This window comes from Staurois parvus, unplaced genomic scaffold (assembly GCF_062004578.1).
Source record: "Staurois parvus isolate SC_StPar_1 unplaced genomic scaffold, SC_StPar_1.0 ptg000142l, whole genome shotgun sequence".
Lineage (NCBI taxonomy): Eukaryota > Metazoa > Chordata > Amphibia > Anura > Ranidae > Staurois > Staurois parvus.
In genome coordinates this window covers 3,751,118-3,769,980 of record NW_028317938.1, presented here as the reverse complement: position 1 = coordinate 3,769,980, position 18,863 = coordinate 3,751,118, and the positions used below count along the sequence as shown (strand labels likewise).

Here is an 18,863-nt window from a genome sequence, read left to right as displayed (position 1 = left end):
GCATATACAGCCTGTCTAAAAACGCCCACCCCTAAACACCGAGATCCACCCAACAGAGCATTTTGATATGTATATAACTCAGCAGCCAACTGCTTGCATCAGGGCTGAGGGCTCTGGATGAGGAATACTAAGGCAAGGTGCTGTGATGTCTTCAGGAGGATTTGTGCAACCCTGCTGTCTCCTGTGATGGGCCATGATCTGCCTGCATTGCATAGAAAAGTGCACAGACCCTAGCACACCTGGACAGTTTTGGTGACACACACACTATGGTAGTGCTTGTGTATGTCAGTATGTCACCATTCACCATAACCTTCTTAAGCAGCCTTTTTGCTACTTTTTTTATGCATTTATAACTATTGTTGTATTTTTTCTTTCTTCCTCTGCTATTCCTTTCCTCTCTCTTCCCTTTCCAGCAGACGGTGGGATACCCAAGCTCTTGGATCCCTGTGCAAAATGAGATACAGATTTTTTGACACAACACTTTCCACTTCAACCACTGGATTGACTTTCACAATACTGGACTCAACATTCACAATTATCTTACAAAATTTAATTCATAATAATTTTAACTCACTACTTTACCGGTCTTATTAGCTACACTAATAAAGTGAAACTTTAGACAGAAAATGAAGTCCTGCTAGATAACTTCAGGCTGGCTCCTTTTGCAAATATAGTTATGTAAAAATACATTAAAAATAAGTGTCTATACTGCTTAAAATCCAGTAATACACGCTGCTCTGCCCATGTTCAGCTGCTCTCCATTTTTCAGAGCTATGCCAAAAATGTAGAGGCCGATCTGCTGATAGCCTAAAGATTTACTGCTGTTCAGGGGCTCTGGGCTTTAGTAAAATGGCAACATCCAGCAAGAAGAAACAGGAGCAATGCTGGAGGCAATTTACAGCACACACTGATTTTGGTAGCATAATTATTAATGTGGAATATATATTCCTTGCTAAAGAACACTGGGGGAGATTTACTAAAACTGGTGCGCTCAGAATGTGGTGCAGCAGTGCATGGTAGCCAATAAGCTTCTAACTTCAGCTTCAATTAAGCTTTGACGATAAAACCTGGAAGCTGATAAGTTGCTATACAGAGGTGCACCAGATTTTGCACTTTTCAGTTTTCGTAAATATCTTCCATTATTTTTTATCAAGTTGTTATGGGTAAAGTTCCAAAAGATCTCTTCATCTGGTCCCACCATCACCTATCATGTATAGAGAAAATTAACACCATCAAAATGACAATCCTGGAAGCTCAGCCAAGAAGCGACAAATGTTTGCTGGCACTGCAAAAAGAAGGAGGGCACTCTTCTCCATGTTTTCTGGGCTTGTAGAAAGCTAACCAACTTTTGGTATCAAGTTAGAGAGACTACCAAACATCTGACAGATTTCGACTTGTGAAAAGACCCACCCAGGTACTTACTGCACCACTCTGACCTCTCTAGAAGATAGCTTTTACACTCTATGGACAGGAAAAATCTCTGTTTTGTTTATTTTGTTATTTTGCCTTGGAAATGGCTCATGTTTAATTCTGTGCTCGTTCTAATCCCTGCTCCATCTTATGCCTTGAAAACTTTTCAGAATCATGTTCCATTATTTATTTGGCCCAACAAAAAAAAAGCAAGCCTCGCACTTTACAATGTTCACACAAATTCATTAAATCCTTCACAACCACGCAAATCTCTCCATTAACCTCCTTATAAGCCTCACAATAAGATCCCTTGTGGGTTGACCTGGAGACATTCTGCTGTTCACCTGTTGCTGTTTGCACACTATCCTGGCTCCCACCCAGATCCAGACCAACCTCCATGAGGCCTTTAATGTGACATACCCCTACAATATGGGACCCCACCTTTTTTTTTTTTACAGTAAATTTATTTTGCCATACTTGCTGCTCTTACCCATCCCAGGTAACTCACCGTTCCCCACAGGACTAGATTCCCCTGGTGCTTTCCATTGTAAATTTCATTATGCCCACTCTTTTATCAATGGTCCTACTGCTTATACTTGGCAGAAACTAGAAAACAATATCCCACTCCATCCTCTGAACTCTTTCATTTCCTGTAAATAAAACACTGACTTGCCATCAAATTTGCTAAGAAAAAATGTCATGTACCAGTCATCATTTTTTAACATACAGTTATTGCTACCATACGCATCTCTCCCCAAAAGTGATATCCGTTGTCTACGCTAAATTACAAAACTCTAAACAACACAAAAATCATGCTAATGTCTCCAAGTGGGAAAAAGATCTTTGATGTACTAAAGATGGAGAAGACTGGCTGCAAATTTGGACCACAATAGCTTCTTGTTCACATCCTAATCTGTCTCTTGCTGGCATGTACGTGTAGGGTTGTTCAAGCCCAGGAGATGTTCTTCATACCTGGCAGATATGCCCCATGCTTGCACAGTTATGAACCAAAGTTCTAAAGCTCCTGCAATCCTTGGTTAATCACTCCTTTCCTAGAGATCCCTGGCATGTCCTACAGCACTTCAAACCCCATGATCTCACTAAATCTCAATTCAAACTTAATTTTGCATTCTGTTAGCAGCAAAGCAGACTACTAAAAAAAGCCTGGAAGGACAGTTTGTCTACTTTGCAGAGGTTTGCCAACATGTTGACGCTTTCTACATGAATGAAAAGCTCATCAGTATACCATTTGACACAAAAGAGGTTGCTTAAGGTATGGGTCCAATGGATAAAATATGCTCATTCTTCATTACCTACTGAGAGTTATGCCTCTTTGTAGGAGTCCAGCTTTGAGGCCCTGGCCATGTCCTCAACGTCCTCCCTTCCTCCTCTTTCCCCCTCCTATCTTCTTTCTCTTCTGTTTTCCTCTAACAATTCTTTTTGCCTGTCCACTGCATGTCCTCCTTTTCCTTTTTCCATAGATAAGAGTCATGTTTTTGCCTAGATATGATGCTATGGTCTGAGCAATGTTTTATGGTTTTATTGGTTACTACAACCTTGCCCAGCTAGTCATTGTCTACTTTACATTATAAGTCATTTGTTTAGATCATTTGCAAACCTTTAGTCATGCTTCTGGAGGGCCTTGGTATCATTCTTAGCTATTTTCCCATTGATTAATAACACTTTGTTCAAATCAAAGTGTTCATTCATGCTATGATCTGTATTCTGTAAAGTTTCATTAAAATGTACTGAAAATGAAAAGTGTAGAGACCTAGTGATGACATCACAGAGACTAAAAAATAGCTTTGTACTGGGTACAGAAAGATTTTATTAAAAAATGTAATCAGCATGTAGACCAGGGGAAAAATGAGGAGCCTGGGCCTCAACTTCAGCTTTAACGCTAAATGGTTCTAATATGTTGCTGCATTCTCCACAATAATTTGTTAGGGTCATCCACAATTTTACAACTAAGACAATTAAGGGTTATAAATAATGTCCAAAAATTAATTTTTCATCCTCACAAAATTCTATTTACTTCTTTGCCACTGAAGCAGTTAGTATAGAACCAGGCTATAAATGCCTTGTTTAGATGGTACTGGGCAAAAACAAACAATCTTTCTATCAATGTTCAACATACTGTATATTTCTACATAAAGCTTTACCTGTTGGCTTGGAAACTGGCACAACACAGAAGTAATATTGCTGGCATACTGTGCCATTTCTTTCTTGATTGATTTCTCCACATTTGGTGGAATACGTCCAGATACACTGGTCATAATGTCCTGGAGTTCCAATAAAGGAAGAGATGGATCCCTGAGGGTCTTCATTAATCGCTCCACCCAGTCTTTTAACTGACAAAATAAAAAATTACAGCAATTAAATACATGTAAGGCTTAAAGCAAAACTGCAGGAAGCAAGCACACAGCTTTTTGACTTATGCCCCGGCACTGCTGCAAAGCAGTCTAGCCAGTTAGGTGACCACACTGTTCACCACTGCTGGGCAAAGAAAGAGCAGCACCACACAAACAAAGTCATAACTGAGCATTCCTCCTGTCAGCAAACTCCCAATTTTAAATGTAAAAGTGTAATGCATTATAACCTGATTAGCACATGCTGCTGGTAAACCCTCTCTAAATCCTGCTATGCAGGGGATTAGAGCAAACATTTATAGACTACGGTGTCAGATACCTAAACTTGCACTGGGCACACCTTGAACACTTTGAGGGCCTGAAATCTTTTCACATGGACAAGGAATACCAAGTAGTGCTCTAGGTGGATTTTGAACCTGTAGCTGGCAAAGAGAAATCTATGTATGCAAGCCTGTCACTTGCAGGCCAAGTGACATACATATATACGTACATACATACATACACACTAGGAGGCTGCCACCCCATGGTTGATTCTTCCCCTGCACTGAAATTATGAATTATTTTCAAATATCAGTGCTAGAGACTTTAAGGTAAAAATCACATGTAACCACTTTCAGTCCGGCCCATGTATATAAATGGCCGGACGGGAGCAGTGCAAGAGCAGGTGGCCGTTTATAAACGTCCTCCTGCTTCCCTGCCTGTGCGCGCCCCCTGGGAGCGTACGGCACCACGATCCGGTGCCCACTGTGTCCGTATGACACAGCGGAACACAGATCGCTGTACGGGACCTCCGTGTAAGGTCCCTATCATGTGATCACTGACTAGCCAATCAGTGATCACATGAATAGTAGTAAGCAAGATGTCACTTCTGACATCATTGCTTACTACCTGTAAAATCTGTGAATGATCACAGAGGTCACATGGTACAAGGCTATTTACAACAGCCTTGTACCATGTGACAAGCAGTGACCAATCACAGCTCTCCCAGTATTTCTCAATGGCTGCAAGAATGCAGCCAGAGAGAAGGAGAAATGATTGCTTTTACAGCCTTTATGGGTGTAAAACCAATCAGTGTATAAAAAAAAAAAATCACCCCCCACAACTAGTAATGAGACACTGTACTGCTAGGGTGACAGTATGTTAAAAAAAAATCATAAATAATAATATATAAAAAAAAAAAATGTAAAAAAAAAAATTTAAATATAATTTTTGGTTATAAACTAATTTGGGATATTTTTTTACAAAAAATATAGCTGAATACATTTTGGCCAAAATTTATGCAAAAAACACTTTTTTTCAAAATGTTTGGGCTTTTTCATTTATATAGCAAAAAAAATAAAAATCCCAGTGGTGCATAAATATCACCAAAATAAAGTTTTATCTGTCTCAAAAAATGCTAAAAATTTCATACGGGTACAGTGTTGCATGACCGCGCAAATGTCATTCAAAGTGTGAGAATGCTGAAAGCTGAAAATTGGCCTGGACAGGAAGGGAGTGAAAGTGTCCGGACTTGAAGTGGTTACACATGAATTGCCAAGAAAAAAAAATGCATGGGTTGTCATTGCGGACTTCCTTCTGAAAAATGGTGGTCGGTGCATGCATGTAGCTAGCGATGGCAGAGTAAGGATAAAGTCCTGCTCTGCATACTTTTTCTGTTCAAGTGACAAGAGAACTGAAGACATGCTATCAAAACTATTGCCAGGCATCAAACATTTTCACAAGGAGAGCTCATGACTGGAGATGTACAGTATGCGTTATTTAGTGTGGGTTTCTTTAACCTACCCGTCAGTGACAAAGTCATCTACAAAGATTTTCACTTCAAGGCTACAAAATATATCTGAGTGTATTACAAAATCGACAAGATTAAAAGCTGTAGCACGAAACACGTCAATTGATCGCTGCATTGTGCTTCATCTAATAAACCTCCCAGTTCTCCTACTTACCTCATGTAGTCATATTAAAGATTTTTTTTTGCTAAATATTAGAACAAACATCCAAAATATTTTTTCTCTACAAAAAAGAACATTTTGTATTCTGGAAGTGTAAAATATGGGTTACCTTGGTGCTGAAGTAAGGCTCTGGAAGACAGTATCCATTCATAACATTCACCAGGTTATCTAAAACATAATGAAATATACGATGGAGCTTTTCTCCCTGTAGCACAGTGCTGTGTATCTGTGGCAATGGTCCTGTGTGAAGTTCAGCCTATAAATTAAAGATACTATATGAAATATAACAACCAAGTTACCTTGCAGAAAACAGAGGTTTCATAAAGCCAGGAACCACTGCTCTTGTGATAATTAGTAAAATTAATATATAGAGGTTCGGCTGCTCACTCTAAGTCCTACTTTCTAGAGAATAATAGCAGTAATTTAATCAGAAAACCAATCTTATGTCTACATGAGATCCTATAGTGCAATATTCATAATGATTATGGCAATGTGCATGTGCACTGGGGGCCTATGCACGAATACTTGAACTAACTAAAAAAAAAAAACTTGACATTCCAGAGTCAAACCCATCTACCATATGTGGCTATATACAATTTTTATACCTACAATAAAACACTTTACTTGGAGTCCATTGGGGGAAACAGGAAGTTTTTCACCTTTGGGTTATACTGCAGCATACAGGAGGTTTGGACAAAAAACAAAATGTAGGACAGCCCAGGATAACAACTCCCACTACCAGCATGCTTCAATTATGTAACAAAGCAGTACTGAGAACATAAAGGGCAACACAGCAAACACTTGCTAACAGGTCCAATTTAAATATACAAACTGAGGATTGCCTGGAACTCAAGAGTCGCCTGAAGGACCATATGATCAAAGGTAGAATCAGATGATGCCACAATCTCCATAAGACACCAGAAACAAAAGAGACCAGGTGGTAGCCTTGCAATTCGGGAAACCGGTGTTTAATGCCAGGAGGGCAAGAAACACATGCAGATGAGAAAGAAACATAAGAGGAGGAAAAGTCTAGATCCTATGGAGTCACCAGAGCATCCATTGCTAGTGTTAGAAGATTTCTGCACCTGGAGACAAAACTGTAAATCATGCAGTTGAACCAGGATATCAAGGGGCACACATCTGCAGGTCTTGGAACACACTTAGATATATAACCACTGACCCATGTACAAGTAAACAGTTGGGGAAATCTGTCCAGCTGTTCATACAAGCGATGAACATAGCGAACAGGGCTAGAATGTAAAATTCCAAACTACCGCTTTATGCAGCAAAATCTCCTGTTTCACCATGATGGTTGGGCACTCCCATTCTGTGGTGTTGTCCAGATGGACCCTGGTTCGATGATCTACCAAGAGAATAATCCAGAGCAAGCAAAACAGGATGAAGACGGGGAGACATGAATTCTCCAATGATCAGGGCCTCCGCTTCTCCACATAGGAGTTTACAGCAGGTGGGAAGTTACAACTTCTGACTCCAGAGCTAAAAGAATGATCCAGATACAGAAACTACCCCATTCTCAGGGGGAGATAAATCGGTTTCCTCAGAAACTAGGTTAACTTGTTCTACGACAACAAAGTATAGTACTGAACAGATTGAAGAAAATGGGCAGCCTCAAAGAGGGTTACTCACAGATCCACAACTCTCATGCAAGAGTAGAGAGGTGGGCAACTTCCAGACTGGAAAACAAGGATATGAGCTCGGAAAGTATTTGAAGAATTGTCTGAGGGATAAACTAGTGGTGCACCAAAATTAAAATTATGGAGCGAAAATGAAAATTCAGAATGCACTTGGCTGAAAACTGAAACCAAAATGGACAGTTTTTAATTTTTTTTTTTAATATATAAAATTAAATTACATTCGACTTTTTGACGAATACTATGAATTTAAATTAATATGAATTTAAAAAATACAATCCAGTAAGGTAAAATAACTTTTTTTTAAAGTAACAAAAACCAGACATAAAACAAAATGAAATCAATATAAAAATAAAAAACTTAAATAGAGCCGTTTTTGCATTGAAGTCAATGGGATGCGATTTTGCATTGAAGTCAATGGGACGCGATTTTGCATTGAAGTCAGTGGGGTGCGATTTTGCATTGAATTCAATGGGGGTTCGATATTGCACAGAAGTCAATAATTATTATGGACACTTTTTTTTTTTTTTTAACCGGCAAAACGCTGATAACCCTATTTTTGGCCAAAACTTTTTGACAGCCGAGTGCATCACTAGAAAAAACCTTGAGGTCTGAGTTGCCTGCAGGCGATGAGAGGAATTCTATGCCAATTTCTTCCTGTGTCAATGGATGAAGTTCAGGATCCACATAACTCTGAATTATTTGGGCAATCAGAGGGGTGCTGCCAACAAAGCCAAAACTGATTGCTTTTTCTACAAGAGGTCGTCTAAGTATCCCACGAACAGGGTGCCTGCAATGTATCCCACGATCCAGGAGTCTGCAACAAATAGCAAATGTATCCTGAACTTCATATAGATGAAGGATTTACTGAGGTTTTTGCAGGCTTTTTATCCCAAACGTTAAGAAAGGCAAGTATGGGAGGCCTAAACATGTATACTCTAGGAGTAAAGAAACAAAAGGAAGGAGACTTTTTGCAGACATTTCTCCAGGCTTTCCTATGTTGAGGCAGGTTGGTGTTCTTGCTTTCAGTGACATCCTTGAAAATAGCATCAAGAACCAGTCCAAAGATACGTTGTCCCTTTAAGACCATACAGAGCAGGTGTACCTTGAAAGCAGGACAAGCAGACCAGCACATTCACCACGTTTATTGATAAAATACCAATTTGGGAAACGAGTTGAGATGCTTCTGGAAGACCATCACAACTGAAATGTAAAGCTCCAGCCATTTGCTCCACACAGTTTAACAATGAAAGTTCTACTGCTTCAGAAGTTAAGAGACTTTGACTATTCTACAATGGTTTGACAGTATTCACAAAAAGTCACAGCCAGAATAAGGCAAAGGGCAGTCTACTAGTATGAACTGAGTTCTATAGAGGGTTTCCAACCGCTCATTGATAGGGTCCTTGAATACAGAAATGTCATCCACTACCCTAGTGGTCTCCCTGTTAAACTGGGTCACCAACAGATCCAAATCAGGGGTAGCCCACTGTCTGACAAAAATGTTGAAGAAAAAAAGTGGTGCTAGAAAAAATAGGTTAATCCTTTATGCAGAAGAAGCTAAAGAAAAATGGTTCATCCTTCTAGAACACTAGCAAAAAAATGTGGTATGCAGTGAGTAGTAGCAGGGGTTTTTCTATGCTGTTGTTCTATCTACAGCTTTTTGGTTGCCAGTGTCCAATCGACCTGTGGGCAGCAGTTCATTCTAAAGGTGAAGGACTTCCTTTGTCCCTCAAGAGATGAGAAAAAAAAAAGGTTTTGGCTTCATATACAATTTACCGAAACACATTTACAAGCGGGTAATAATTATAAATAGTTAAAATGTATGTAAAGCCCAAATTATTTTTAAAAATATAAATTTTGGGTAAAGTAGGGAATGGTTAAGACCTGGGGTCTTTTTCTTGTCTGTATCCCATCAAGGAGATTTTTCTTATTTCTTGTACCAGATACATAATGAGTAAGTAAGAAAAGTGATAACCCTTCCTTAGACAGCTGTCTCCATTGGGAAATTTCCCCTCAACTCCTGTTTCTGTGACTACTGCAAAATGTTGGCTTTCCCATCACTTTCCATATCAGAGACAAGGGTCATCAGGAAAAATATAATAGGTGAATCACCCAGCGAAGATAAAGACAGCAGAAAATCTGACAGGGGTTTTAACACTTCCTTACTCTACCCAAAGCTATATTTAAAAGTTTGGGTTTTAGATCTTTTTAAACTGAAATACTATTTGATTGGTTTTGGTAAGATTTTGTTGCATGATTTTTACAAAGCTCCATATAGATCCTATGTACACGTTAGCTCATGCAATCAAAAGGGAAGGAAAAACCATATGTGGTTTTTGAACCACTAGTTGAGTATTATTACTAGCAAATACCATGGCATATAAATAAAGGTACAGGCGTACCTTGGTTTACGAATTTAATGCGTTCTCCAGGATGTTTTGTATTGTGAAAAATTTGTAAACCGAAACGCGGTTTCCCATAGGAATGCAGTGAAAACCAATTAATCCGTTCCGGAGGTCAGAAAAAAGTAAAAAAAAAAGTGTTTTATCTGTTCAAAACTCTTCATAAACTGCACTTTAAAGGCTTAACTACTGTACAGGGCATGATTAAAAATTTCCAGAATGGCTCCAAAACCGCTCCAACACCTCCACACTCAATGCCATGTGCTACCCACAGACACCAGCATGCATGGGGCTGGCGCTATAAACCTCCCAGGCGCAATTCATCCTGGGGAAACTTCAGAAATGCATTGAAAACCAATTAATCTGTTCCGGAGGTCAGGAAAAAGTAAAAAAAAGTCTTATCTGTTCAAAACTCTTTATAAAGTGCACTTTAAAGGCCGACGCTATAAACCTCCTAGGTGCAATGCATCCTTGGGAAACTTGCTTTGTATTGCGAAAAAAACTCATAAACCAAGGCATTATTTTCAATGGGTTTTCATTCATAAATTACGTTAACTTAGGCATTCGTAAACTGAGGTACGCCTGTATTGATAAAAACAGAAGACCATCAAAGTTTTACTCATATTTCATTGATCTACCTGCTGCACTCTGCTGGGGTCATCTAGCTGAAGTTTAGCAATTACACATCCAGGTTCCAAGACAGCACCTGGGCGCTTCACGTAGTGTATACATCCTGACTCCATGGCTGTCAGGGTCATCACCATCTTCATAACCTAAAGAAGAACATTTGTAAATATATATTGCACTGCACTGATCCATCCCACAAATACATACTCATGTACATGTGTCCATACAGACATCTCAAAGCATGCAAAAATATGCAGTTTAATTTTTCTAGGAAAAAAACTCTTATTGTAAAGCCTGGCAAATTATTGATAAGGCATTTTATTATCCATTATCATAACAAAGATTTGTGTCTACAGGAAAATGTTCAGATTTAGCTCACTAATAACAGGAATAGGGACATGAAATGTTGCAGTGCATTTTGCTGAAAACTATATAACCATATAGTACTTCAGAAGCAATTTGCTGAAAACTATATAACCATATAGTACTTCAGAAGCAAGTGTAATTACAAAGGGACAACGAATACCATACCAACAAATACAATCGACTCTTTCCCTACTGTAACATACAGTATTAATTTAGTCAAACTGGAGTCAAGCTTGATTGGCTGCACTGTCTTGATGAATATGGCTATCGCCCTTTCAAATTGTTCTTAGAATTAAAGTGGAACTTAACTCAAAAGGTACAGGTTTTCTTTGTTATAGGGAAATGTAGAAATGTAAATTCTGCCTACAAAAAGTACCTTTTGTGTTGCATTCCTAGACCAGTGTTTCTCAACCTTTTTCCAGTCAAGGCACCCTTTAAAATGATGGACAGTCCCAAGGCACCCTTTAAAATTATGGACAGTCTTGAGGCACCCCATTCTAAAATGGGGTACCTCAAGCTGTCCATAATTTTAAAAGGGCACCTCATTCTAAAATGTGAAAAACTATTCTAATAGTTTTGTATAACGCAGCAACATCCACACATGTAGGACTCCCAACATTACAGGTGATTTATTCTTCCAAAGCAAATACACTTTTACACACTGTTACTAACTAGTATTCCATTGTTTCTCTTCTCCCTCAATTTTTCTCCATCACTGAGCTAATGCTAGCCAAACTAGGATGCTGTGCAGGCAGCTGACATTATCAACTGATGATGTCACTGGTTGTCAGGACGTCGGCGGCTAGAAGGTCATAATGGTACACAATGAAAACCTGTGACTTTTTGTAACTAAAAGGCAAGCTTGTTCCACATGGATACAAGTTTTGGGCAATATTTAGACATTTTGCCAAGGCACCCCTGAAGAAACCTCAAGGCACCCTGGTTGAGAAAGGTTGGCCTAGACCAGGGGTCTGCAACCTTTAAGACATAAAGAGCCACTTGGACCCGTTTCCGAGAGGGAAAAAAAGACTGGGAGCCGCAAAACCATTGCAACATTTAAAACAAATCCGACACTGCATATATTGCAAAAAGCGCTCTGGTCATGAAGGGGGTTTAAGGGCCCAGTAAGCAAAGGGTTAATCAGGGCCACAGTGTATCGTCATAATCACAATCATAGCCTTAGGTTAGTGGTGGGCAACCTTTTTTTTCAACTGAGCCAAATCTCGCCAAAACCACGATTGAAATTTATTTTGAGAGCCACATTTTTAAAACTGAAAATACATCCCCCATATAGTAATTCATCCCCCATAGTAATTCATCCCCCATATAGTAATTCATCCCCCATATAGTAATTCATCCCCCATATAGTAATTCATCCCCCATAGTAATTCATCCCCCATAGTAATTCATCCCCCATATAGTAATTCATCCCCCATATAGTAATTCATCCCCCATATAGTAATTCATCCCCCATAGTAATTCATCCCCCATAGTAATTAATCCCCCATATAGTAATTCATCCCCCATAGTAATTCATCCCCCATATAGTAATTCATCCCCCATATAGTAATTCATCCCCCATAGTAATTCATCCCCCATAGTAATTAATCCCCCATATAGTAATTCATCCCCCATAGTAATTCATCCCCCATATAGTAATTCATCCCCCATATAGTAATTCATCCCCCCTATAGTAATTCATCCCCCATATTAATTCATCCCCCATATTAAGTTCCCAAGTCCCCCCTGTGTCAATTCACTTACCTTTGCTCCGCACGTTCCTCTCGCCGTGTTCCCGCGCCGTTCCGGTGTAGCATGAAAATCTGTCTCCTATGAGGATCTGTCCCCCTCGACGTATCTGCGAATGTGCCAGTTTCAGGCATTAGCAGCTGATCGGCGATCTCCGGCACATGCGCAGATACGTCGAGGGGGACAGATCCTCATAGGAGACAGATTTTCATGCTACACCGGTCTTCAGCGCGGATTGTGAGAGGAGCCTAGCGGGAGCCTAGCTCCGCGGGCCGGATTAAAAGGTCCGCCGGGCCGTAGTTTGCCCATTGCTGCCCTATTGCCTGTCACCTGGTGGGCAGTGTGCTCCGGAGCCGCAGCCAAGGTGAAAAAGAGCCGCCGCGGGTCTGGAGCCGCGGGTTGCCGACACCCGGCCTAGACACTCCCGTGCCTACAGCCTCATAGCTATATCTCTGCAATGTGAACTCAAGGCCTTGCTTTGCCCCCTTTTTTGGGCACAGCCCCCAGAGATTCGTTCCTTCTTAAAACCCAACTCCAGGAAAAGTAAAAGTCCTCCCTTGCAGAGGGGCTGTGCCTGCACTGCAAGGGTTAATGGCACATTTTTGTCTAGGGGACAGGAAAATCAATTTGACATCTTTACTACTTCTATTACTACTCTACCCGATCTTCTGCTCCCCCAACAGACGGTGATCTAGCATGCTCCAGCAGTGGACTGTTCCTTAACATCATCATGTTCAATGTAGGCCTTTGAGCCCTGCATTGGTCATGATGACACCACAGAAACTTAGGCTGCCGGAGTGCAAGGGAGAAGAGACTGCCGGGACCAGTCTAGAAGCATGAAGGAGCCTGCTGGAGCAGAAGATTGGGTAAAAAAATTCCCTAGATGAATAGGAGCATTAACTATTGCAACACAAGTGCAGCTTTACTGCAAGGGAACATTGTTACTTGTACTGGAGATCAGCTTTAAAGTTTTTTTTTGTCTACTAATATGGAACGTTAACCTTATATTGGGGAATTCTTTTGCTTCGGTTAGATATAGTACAAAGGGTAATTTGTACCACTTGCTCACACTAGTATGCCGTGTCAGTTTTCCCTGTTGGTTACTCGTTTCATACAATGTGATTGCAATGAGTGAAGCATTATGACTTTTCAAGCAGAAAATCTATTTCTTATGTCTCTCACCTGAACAAGCTACATCAGCTTTGTTCCCTTGCTTCATTAAGCGGTTTCACAATAGACTTAGGCTGATAAAAGCATTGTAAAGTCCACTGAGTGTTGAACAAATGGAAAGTGCAATATGCTGAAGATTTTGTGAAATGTACATTTCAGATGTGTTTGGAAAGTTGAAATCAAAGTAGCTAAATATTACTTTTCAATATACTTATATTTTTCGCAGAAGTTTAGTTTTAGAAATGACAGCTAAGATTGGGATCAAGGTTGATGCTATCAAAACCATTTGTGTAAAAAATTCATGTGCTAAAATGTGGACAAAGCTAAAAAAAAATATTGATTTTTATGTCTGCCCTTAATACCCTAATAATGAGAATTTTTCTTTACCAAGAAAGGAGCAACAAGGAGTAATGAAAGGGTTTTCTGACGGCACAAGGGTTTCTCTCTATAGGAACAAGGTAAAAGAAGAGAAAAATGCTAGGAAATGGTCTACAATGGGACAGGGAGGTTTGTGGTTACATTTGAGTAATGCCCGGACATATACTTTAGGGGTAGAGTCAGGATAAACGCTAGGGATAGTTGATCCTTTAGGTAAAGGGCAATGGGAGTTTATAATGAAAATTGTTTTTAGGGACAGGGTCACATCTTTGCGTTTTTACATGGTGAGTTTTTTGAAAAGGTTCAGGGACTTTTTTGAATGCAAAACTTTGCGTATTTGGTTCTATAGACTTCAATGGGAATGCCGCAGAAAAGCATGTATTGCGTTTTTGCCACATTTTTTGATGCGTTTTGCGTTTAAACTCTGCCTAGAAACGCAATGCAGAAACGCATCAAACGCAACCTGCATAGGTGGAAACCTAGACTTATTGTTAACCATTGTTTGCTTTGCAAGAATATCATTCAGTTATTGTTTTATTGAGTTAACGTTCTGTTGTTACTGTGTTTTATTGTTAATCACTGTTGTTTGCTTTGCAAGAACACCATTCAGCTGCAGCACCGATCTGTTTATTCTGACAGCAACAGGGTCTTGCTCTCTGAATATAAGTCAGTACATGCAGTGCTGTTGGATGAGATTTTTCATCCAAAGTTAAAAAAAAGAGCATATATGCCCAAGCATATGGGGGCCTGGGGTGGTCAGTGGGTGGATCGCCCCTATACTTTGGCATATAATTTTTTATTGTTTCCTGGCAGAAATTTCTTCATCCACATTGATCAGTATGAATGGAGGAGTCTCTTAGAACATTACATGTATGCGCAACATTAGAAGTGGATGGTTGCAAGGCGGTATATTCTAATGGTGGGCATACCACACACTTTTTCTGGCAGAGATTTCTTCATCCACATTGACTGATGAAAATGGAGGAATCTGTTAGGTTCTCTTTTTTCGTTCAGCCAACAAGTTGTATGAAAAAAAAAAAATGAATATTACATATATGCTGAACAAGGACCAGTGATGTACTGGTATGTCACTGGACTTTAAGTGGTTATACCAGGATAATTCCTGCAGCTACAGGCATTATCCTGGTATAATTTTTTTCAGCCAAAGGTCAGTTTTTATGTAAAAGCAATCCTAGTGGCTAATTTGCCACTGGATTGCTTTTACAAGCAGCGTGAGGGGATGCGGGGATGGGGGTGCCCCACCGCCTTCTATGGCTTTTTCTGGCCTTCCCGTACCACCGGGGAACCCGGGAATGCCAGTGGATCCAATTATCTCTATGGTCTTAGAAACCGGATGCTCCGAGAATTTCATCACTTCGGGAGGAGAGATCTACAGTCTAATAGACCCCAGATTTCTCAGAAAAGATTTCCTGTCACTGCCTATTGCTATCATAGGGGATATTTACATTCCCTGTGATTACATAAAAAAAGGGATCAAAAAAATAAATAAGTAAAAAAGACAGTGTAAAAATAAGAAAAATGCAAAACAAATAATTAAAAAAAAAAGTTAAAGCACCCCCGTCCCCCCCCCCCCCGCGCTCATGTGCAAAGGTGTATGCAAGAGTTGGCCCCGTGTCAATATGTAAACAGCGGTTGCACCATGCATGTGAGGTATCGCATCAAATGTCAGATTGAGGGCAGTAATTCTAGCACTAGATCTCCTCTGTAAATCTAAAGTGGTAGCCTGTAAAGGATTTTAAAGCGTCGCCTATGGATATTAAAAATGAATGTAATTTGTTGCCGTTGCACGGGGCGTGCACAGTTTTAAAACATGTCATGTTTGGTATTTATTTACTCGGCGTAATACCATCTTTTTTATTGTACCAAACAATTGGCCAATATATTGTGTTTTTGTGCATTAAAATGAAAAAAGTGTATTTGTTTTTAAATTTGCGTTTCAAAGATCGCTGCACAAGTACTGTGTGTAAAAAATTGCAACACCCACTATTTTATTCTCTGGAGACTCTGCTTTAAGAAAATATATAATGCTTGGGGTTTCAAAATAATTTCTAGCAAAAAATACAGATTTTTTTCATGTGAACAAAGTGTCAGAAAAGGGCTGGACTTCAAGTGATTGGAAGAGTGGGTGATGTGTGCTAATGTTGGGCATAAAATTCAAGGATAGCATGAAACCCACCCAAATGACCCCTTTTTGGAAAGTAGACACCCCAAACTATTTGCTGAGAGGCATGTTGAGTCAATAGAATAATTTATTTTTTACAAGTTTTTTGCAAAATTACAGAAAAAAAAAAAATTACACAAAGTTATCACTTAAATCATATATTGCTCACACATGCCATGGTTATATGTGGAATTACACCCTAAAACATATTCTGCTACTTCTCCCAAGTATGTGAAAGGCTGGCAGTCTAGCCCAAAATCCAATAAGCACGATTTTATTTCCTCATTACACGTCCTGACTACGTATCAAAGTTGCAGAGGCCCTGAAATGCCAAAATAGTACAACCCCCCCTCCCCATATGACTCCTTTTTGGAAAGTAGGCCCCCCAAGGAATTTGATGAGGCATGGTGAATATTTTGCAGATCTCGTTTGTCGCCACAAGTTTTTGGAAAATGAATAAAGAAAACGAAAATATATTTTTTCTTTTTCAAAACCTTGTGACAAAAAATTAGATTGGCAAAATACTCACCATGCCTCTTATTAAATTCCTCGGAATGTCTACTTTCCAAAAAGGGGTAATTTGGGGGGGGGGGGGGTTGCTATAATCGAATTTCAGAGCCTCTGAAACTGTGATAGGCAGTGAGGAAGTGAAATGAAGGAACTATGCACCTTCAGGCTTTCGAAGGGGTCTTTGCATTTCGGGCTCCTGTATGCGACTAGGCTGCCAAAAAGTCTCTCACATGTGGTATCCCCATACTCAGAAGTAGCAGAATATATTTTGGGGTGCAATTCCACGTATACCCATGGCATGTGTGGGCAAAATATCATTTAGGTGACAACTTTGTGTAAAAAAAGTTTTCTTTTTTTGTCATTTTCGAAAAAATTGTGGAAAAAATAAAAGTTTCATGGACTCAACATGCATCTCAGCAAATAGCTTAGGGTGTCTGCTTTCTGAAAAGGGGTCATTTGGGGGGTGTTTGTACTGCCATGGCATTTTAGTACCTCAAGAAATGTGATAGGCAGTCAGAAAGTAAAAGCTGTGTAAATTCCAATATACCATAGTTTGTAGATGCTATAACTTTCACATAAACCAAAGACTATACACTTATTGGGATTTTTTTTACCAAAGAAATTTGACAGAATAAATTTTGGCCTAAATTTATGACTAACTTTGAGTTTATTGGATATTTTGTATAACAGAAAGTAGAAAATGTTGGGATCTTTTTTAGTTTATATCACAAAAAATAAAAAACCCAGTGGTTATCAAATACCACCAAAGGAAAGCTCCGTTTGTGTGAAAAAAAAAAGGACAGAAGTTTTGTTTGGGTACAGCATTGTATGACCGTGCAATTACCAGTTGAAATAATGCAATGCAGAATAGCAAAAAGTGGCCTGGTCATTAAGGGTGGTAAATCTTCCGGATGGCAAGTGGTTAATCTTTTAACATTATTTCTAATATACTTGATTCATTTAAGATTTAAGAAGGATTCAAATTTGAACAGTTCACAGTTTACAACATAAACTTTATATTTAGGTTAGCTTTTCCCCACCAAAAAGGATTATTTATAATTGTAATGTAGTTATAATTACTGTGCATCTTGCAAAGGTATTAATAGCATGGTTCCTCTGCTTAGATAGATTCTGTAGGAGAGTATAACATATAGTTGTCACAGTCCCCAACCACTTCCTTAGCTACCTGCTAGTGTTTACATGTTGACTAAGTGATTGTAACTTTCCATAGCTACCCTAAGGTGTCATGAAGGGATATATTACATCTCACAGCTTGTTTTCAAGTCTTTCAGTCAAATGTTTTGTTTACAGGACACATCAAGGAAATTAATACTTGTTAGACTTACTTGGATTTCAAAATTCACACCTAGCTTCACCTAATTGACTGCACATAGGATAAAATTAAACAAAATATACAGTATTTAAGAAGCTAATGATTATTTGCTTGTTCTACGATACCTCTATCTCAGCGTAGCACTGTCCAGCAAACACATGGCCACCATCCTCCACCACATACTGTATAAGCTTGCCAGCTGAAGGGGAGCGCAGGATTGAGGGATCATTTTCTTTCTCAAAAACACAGGTTTTATTTCCAATAGTGATGCGGTACCTGTTTAAAAACAAATAGCATCCTGAAATGTGGTCCCAAATATGCTGCACCATCCAATTGTTCTCTCTCAAAATGTGAATGCTATGGAAACCAATTATAAGGTGCTAACGTGATGGTACTATATCCCCAAGTGCACATACAATACTAGGGAGCTTCCCTGACTTTTATGGGTTGTTCAGCCAAGCACCTTTTTCCATATCTGGTGGTCATGTCCAATTGCCCAATAATTATGGACAAGTGTTTTTAGATAAAAGCACGGCTCTCTAGCTTCCTTACTCTAGCAGAAGTTAAATCCAGACTCTAATGGACATTCTCTAACAAAAAAATAATGGTTAAATTACTAGATACTATGCCTTGGTTTAAAAAAATTGTCAACAATGAATCCCTAGGTACTTATCAAGCAGATTTTACCAGCAACTGCTAGATCTCTAGGCATCTGGGATAGCGCTGGTTATCTTGAGTGGGATCGACCCACAATCCCAAGGTGTCT

The 18,863-nt window shown here is 39.4% G+C and overlaps 1 protein-coding gene across 1 annotated transcript in view; it reads right to left on the bottom strand.

Annotated features, from left to right (window-relative positions):
• The window catches only part of ACACA (acetyl-CoA carboxylase alpha), a 535,652-nt gene that overhangs the window by 418,643 nt on the left and 98,146 nt on the right, over positions 1-18,863 (bottom strand). The window contains exons 18-21 of the mRNA XM_089673600.1: positions 18,223-18,373; positions 10,421-10,555; positions 5,838-5,984; positions 3,573-3,761 (exon numbers count right to left, since the gene is read on the bottom strand). Coding sequence (XP_089529726.1) covers positions 3,573-3,761; positions 5,838-5,984; positions 10,421-10,555; positions 18,223-18,373 — 622 coding nt within the window. The remainder of the gene's footprint in view (positions 1-3,572; positions 3,762-5,837; positions 5,985-10,420; positions 10,556-18,222; positions 18,374-18,863) is intronic.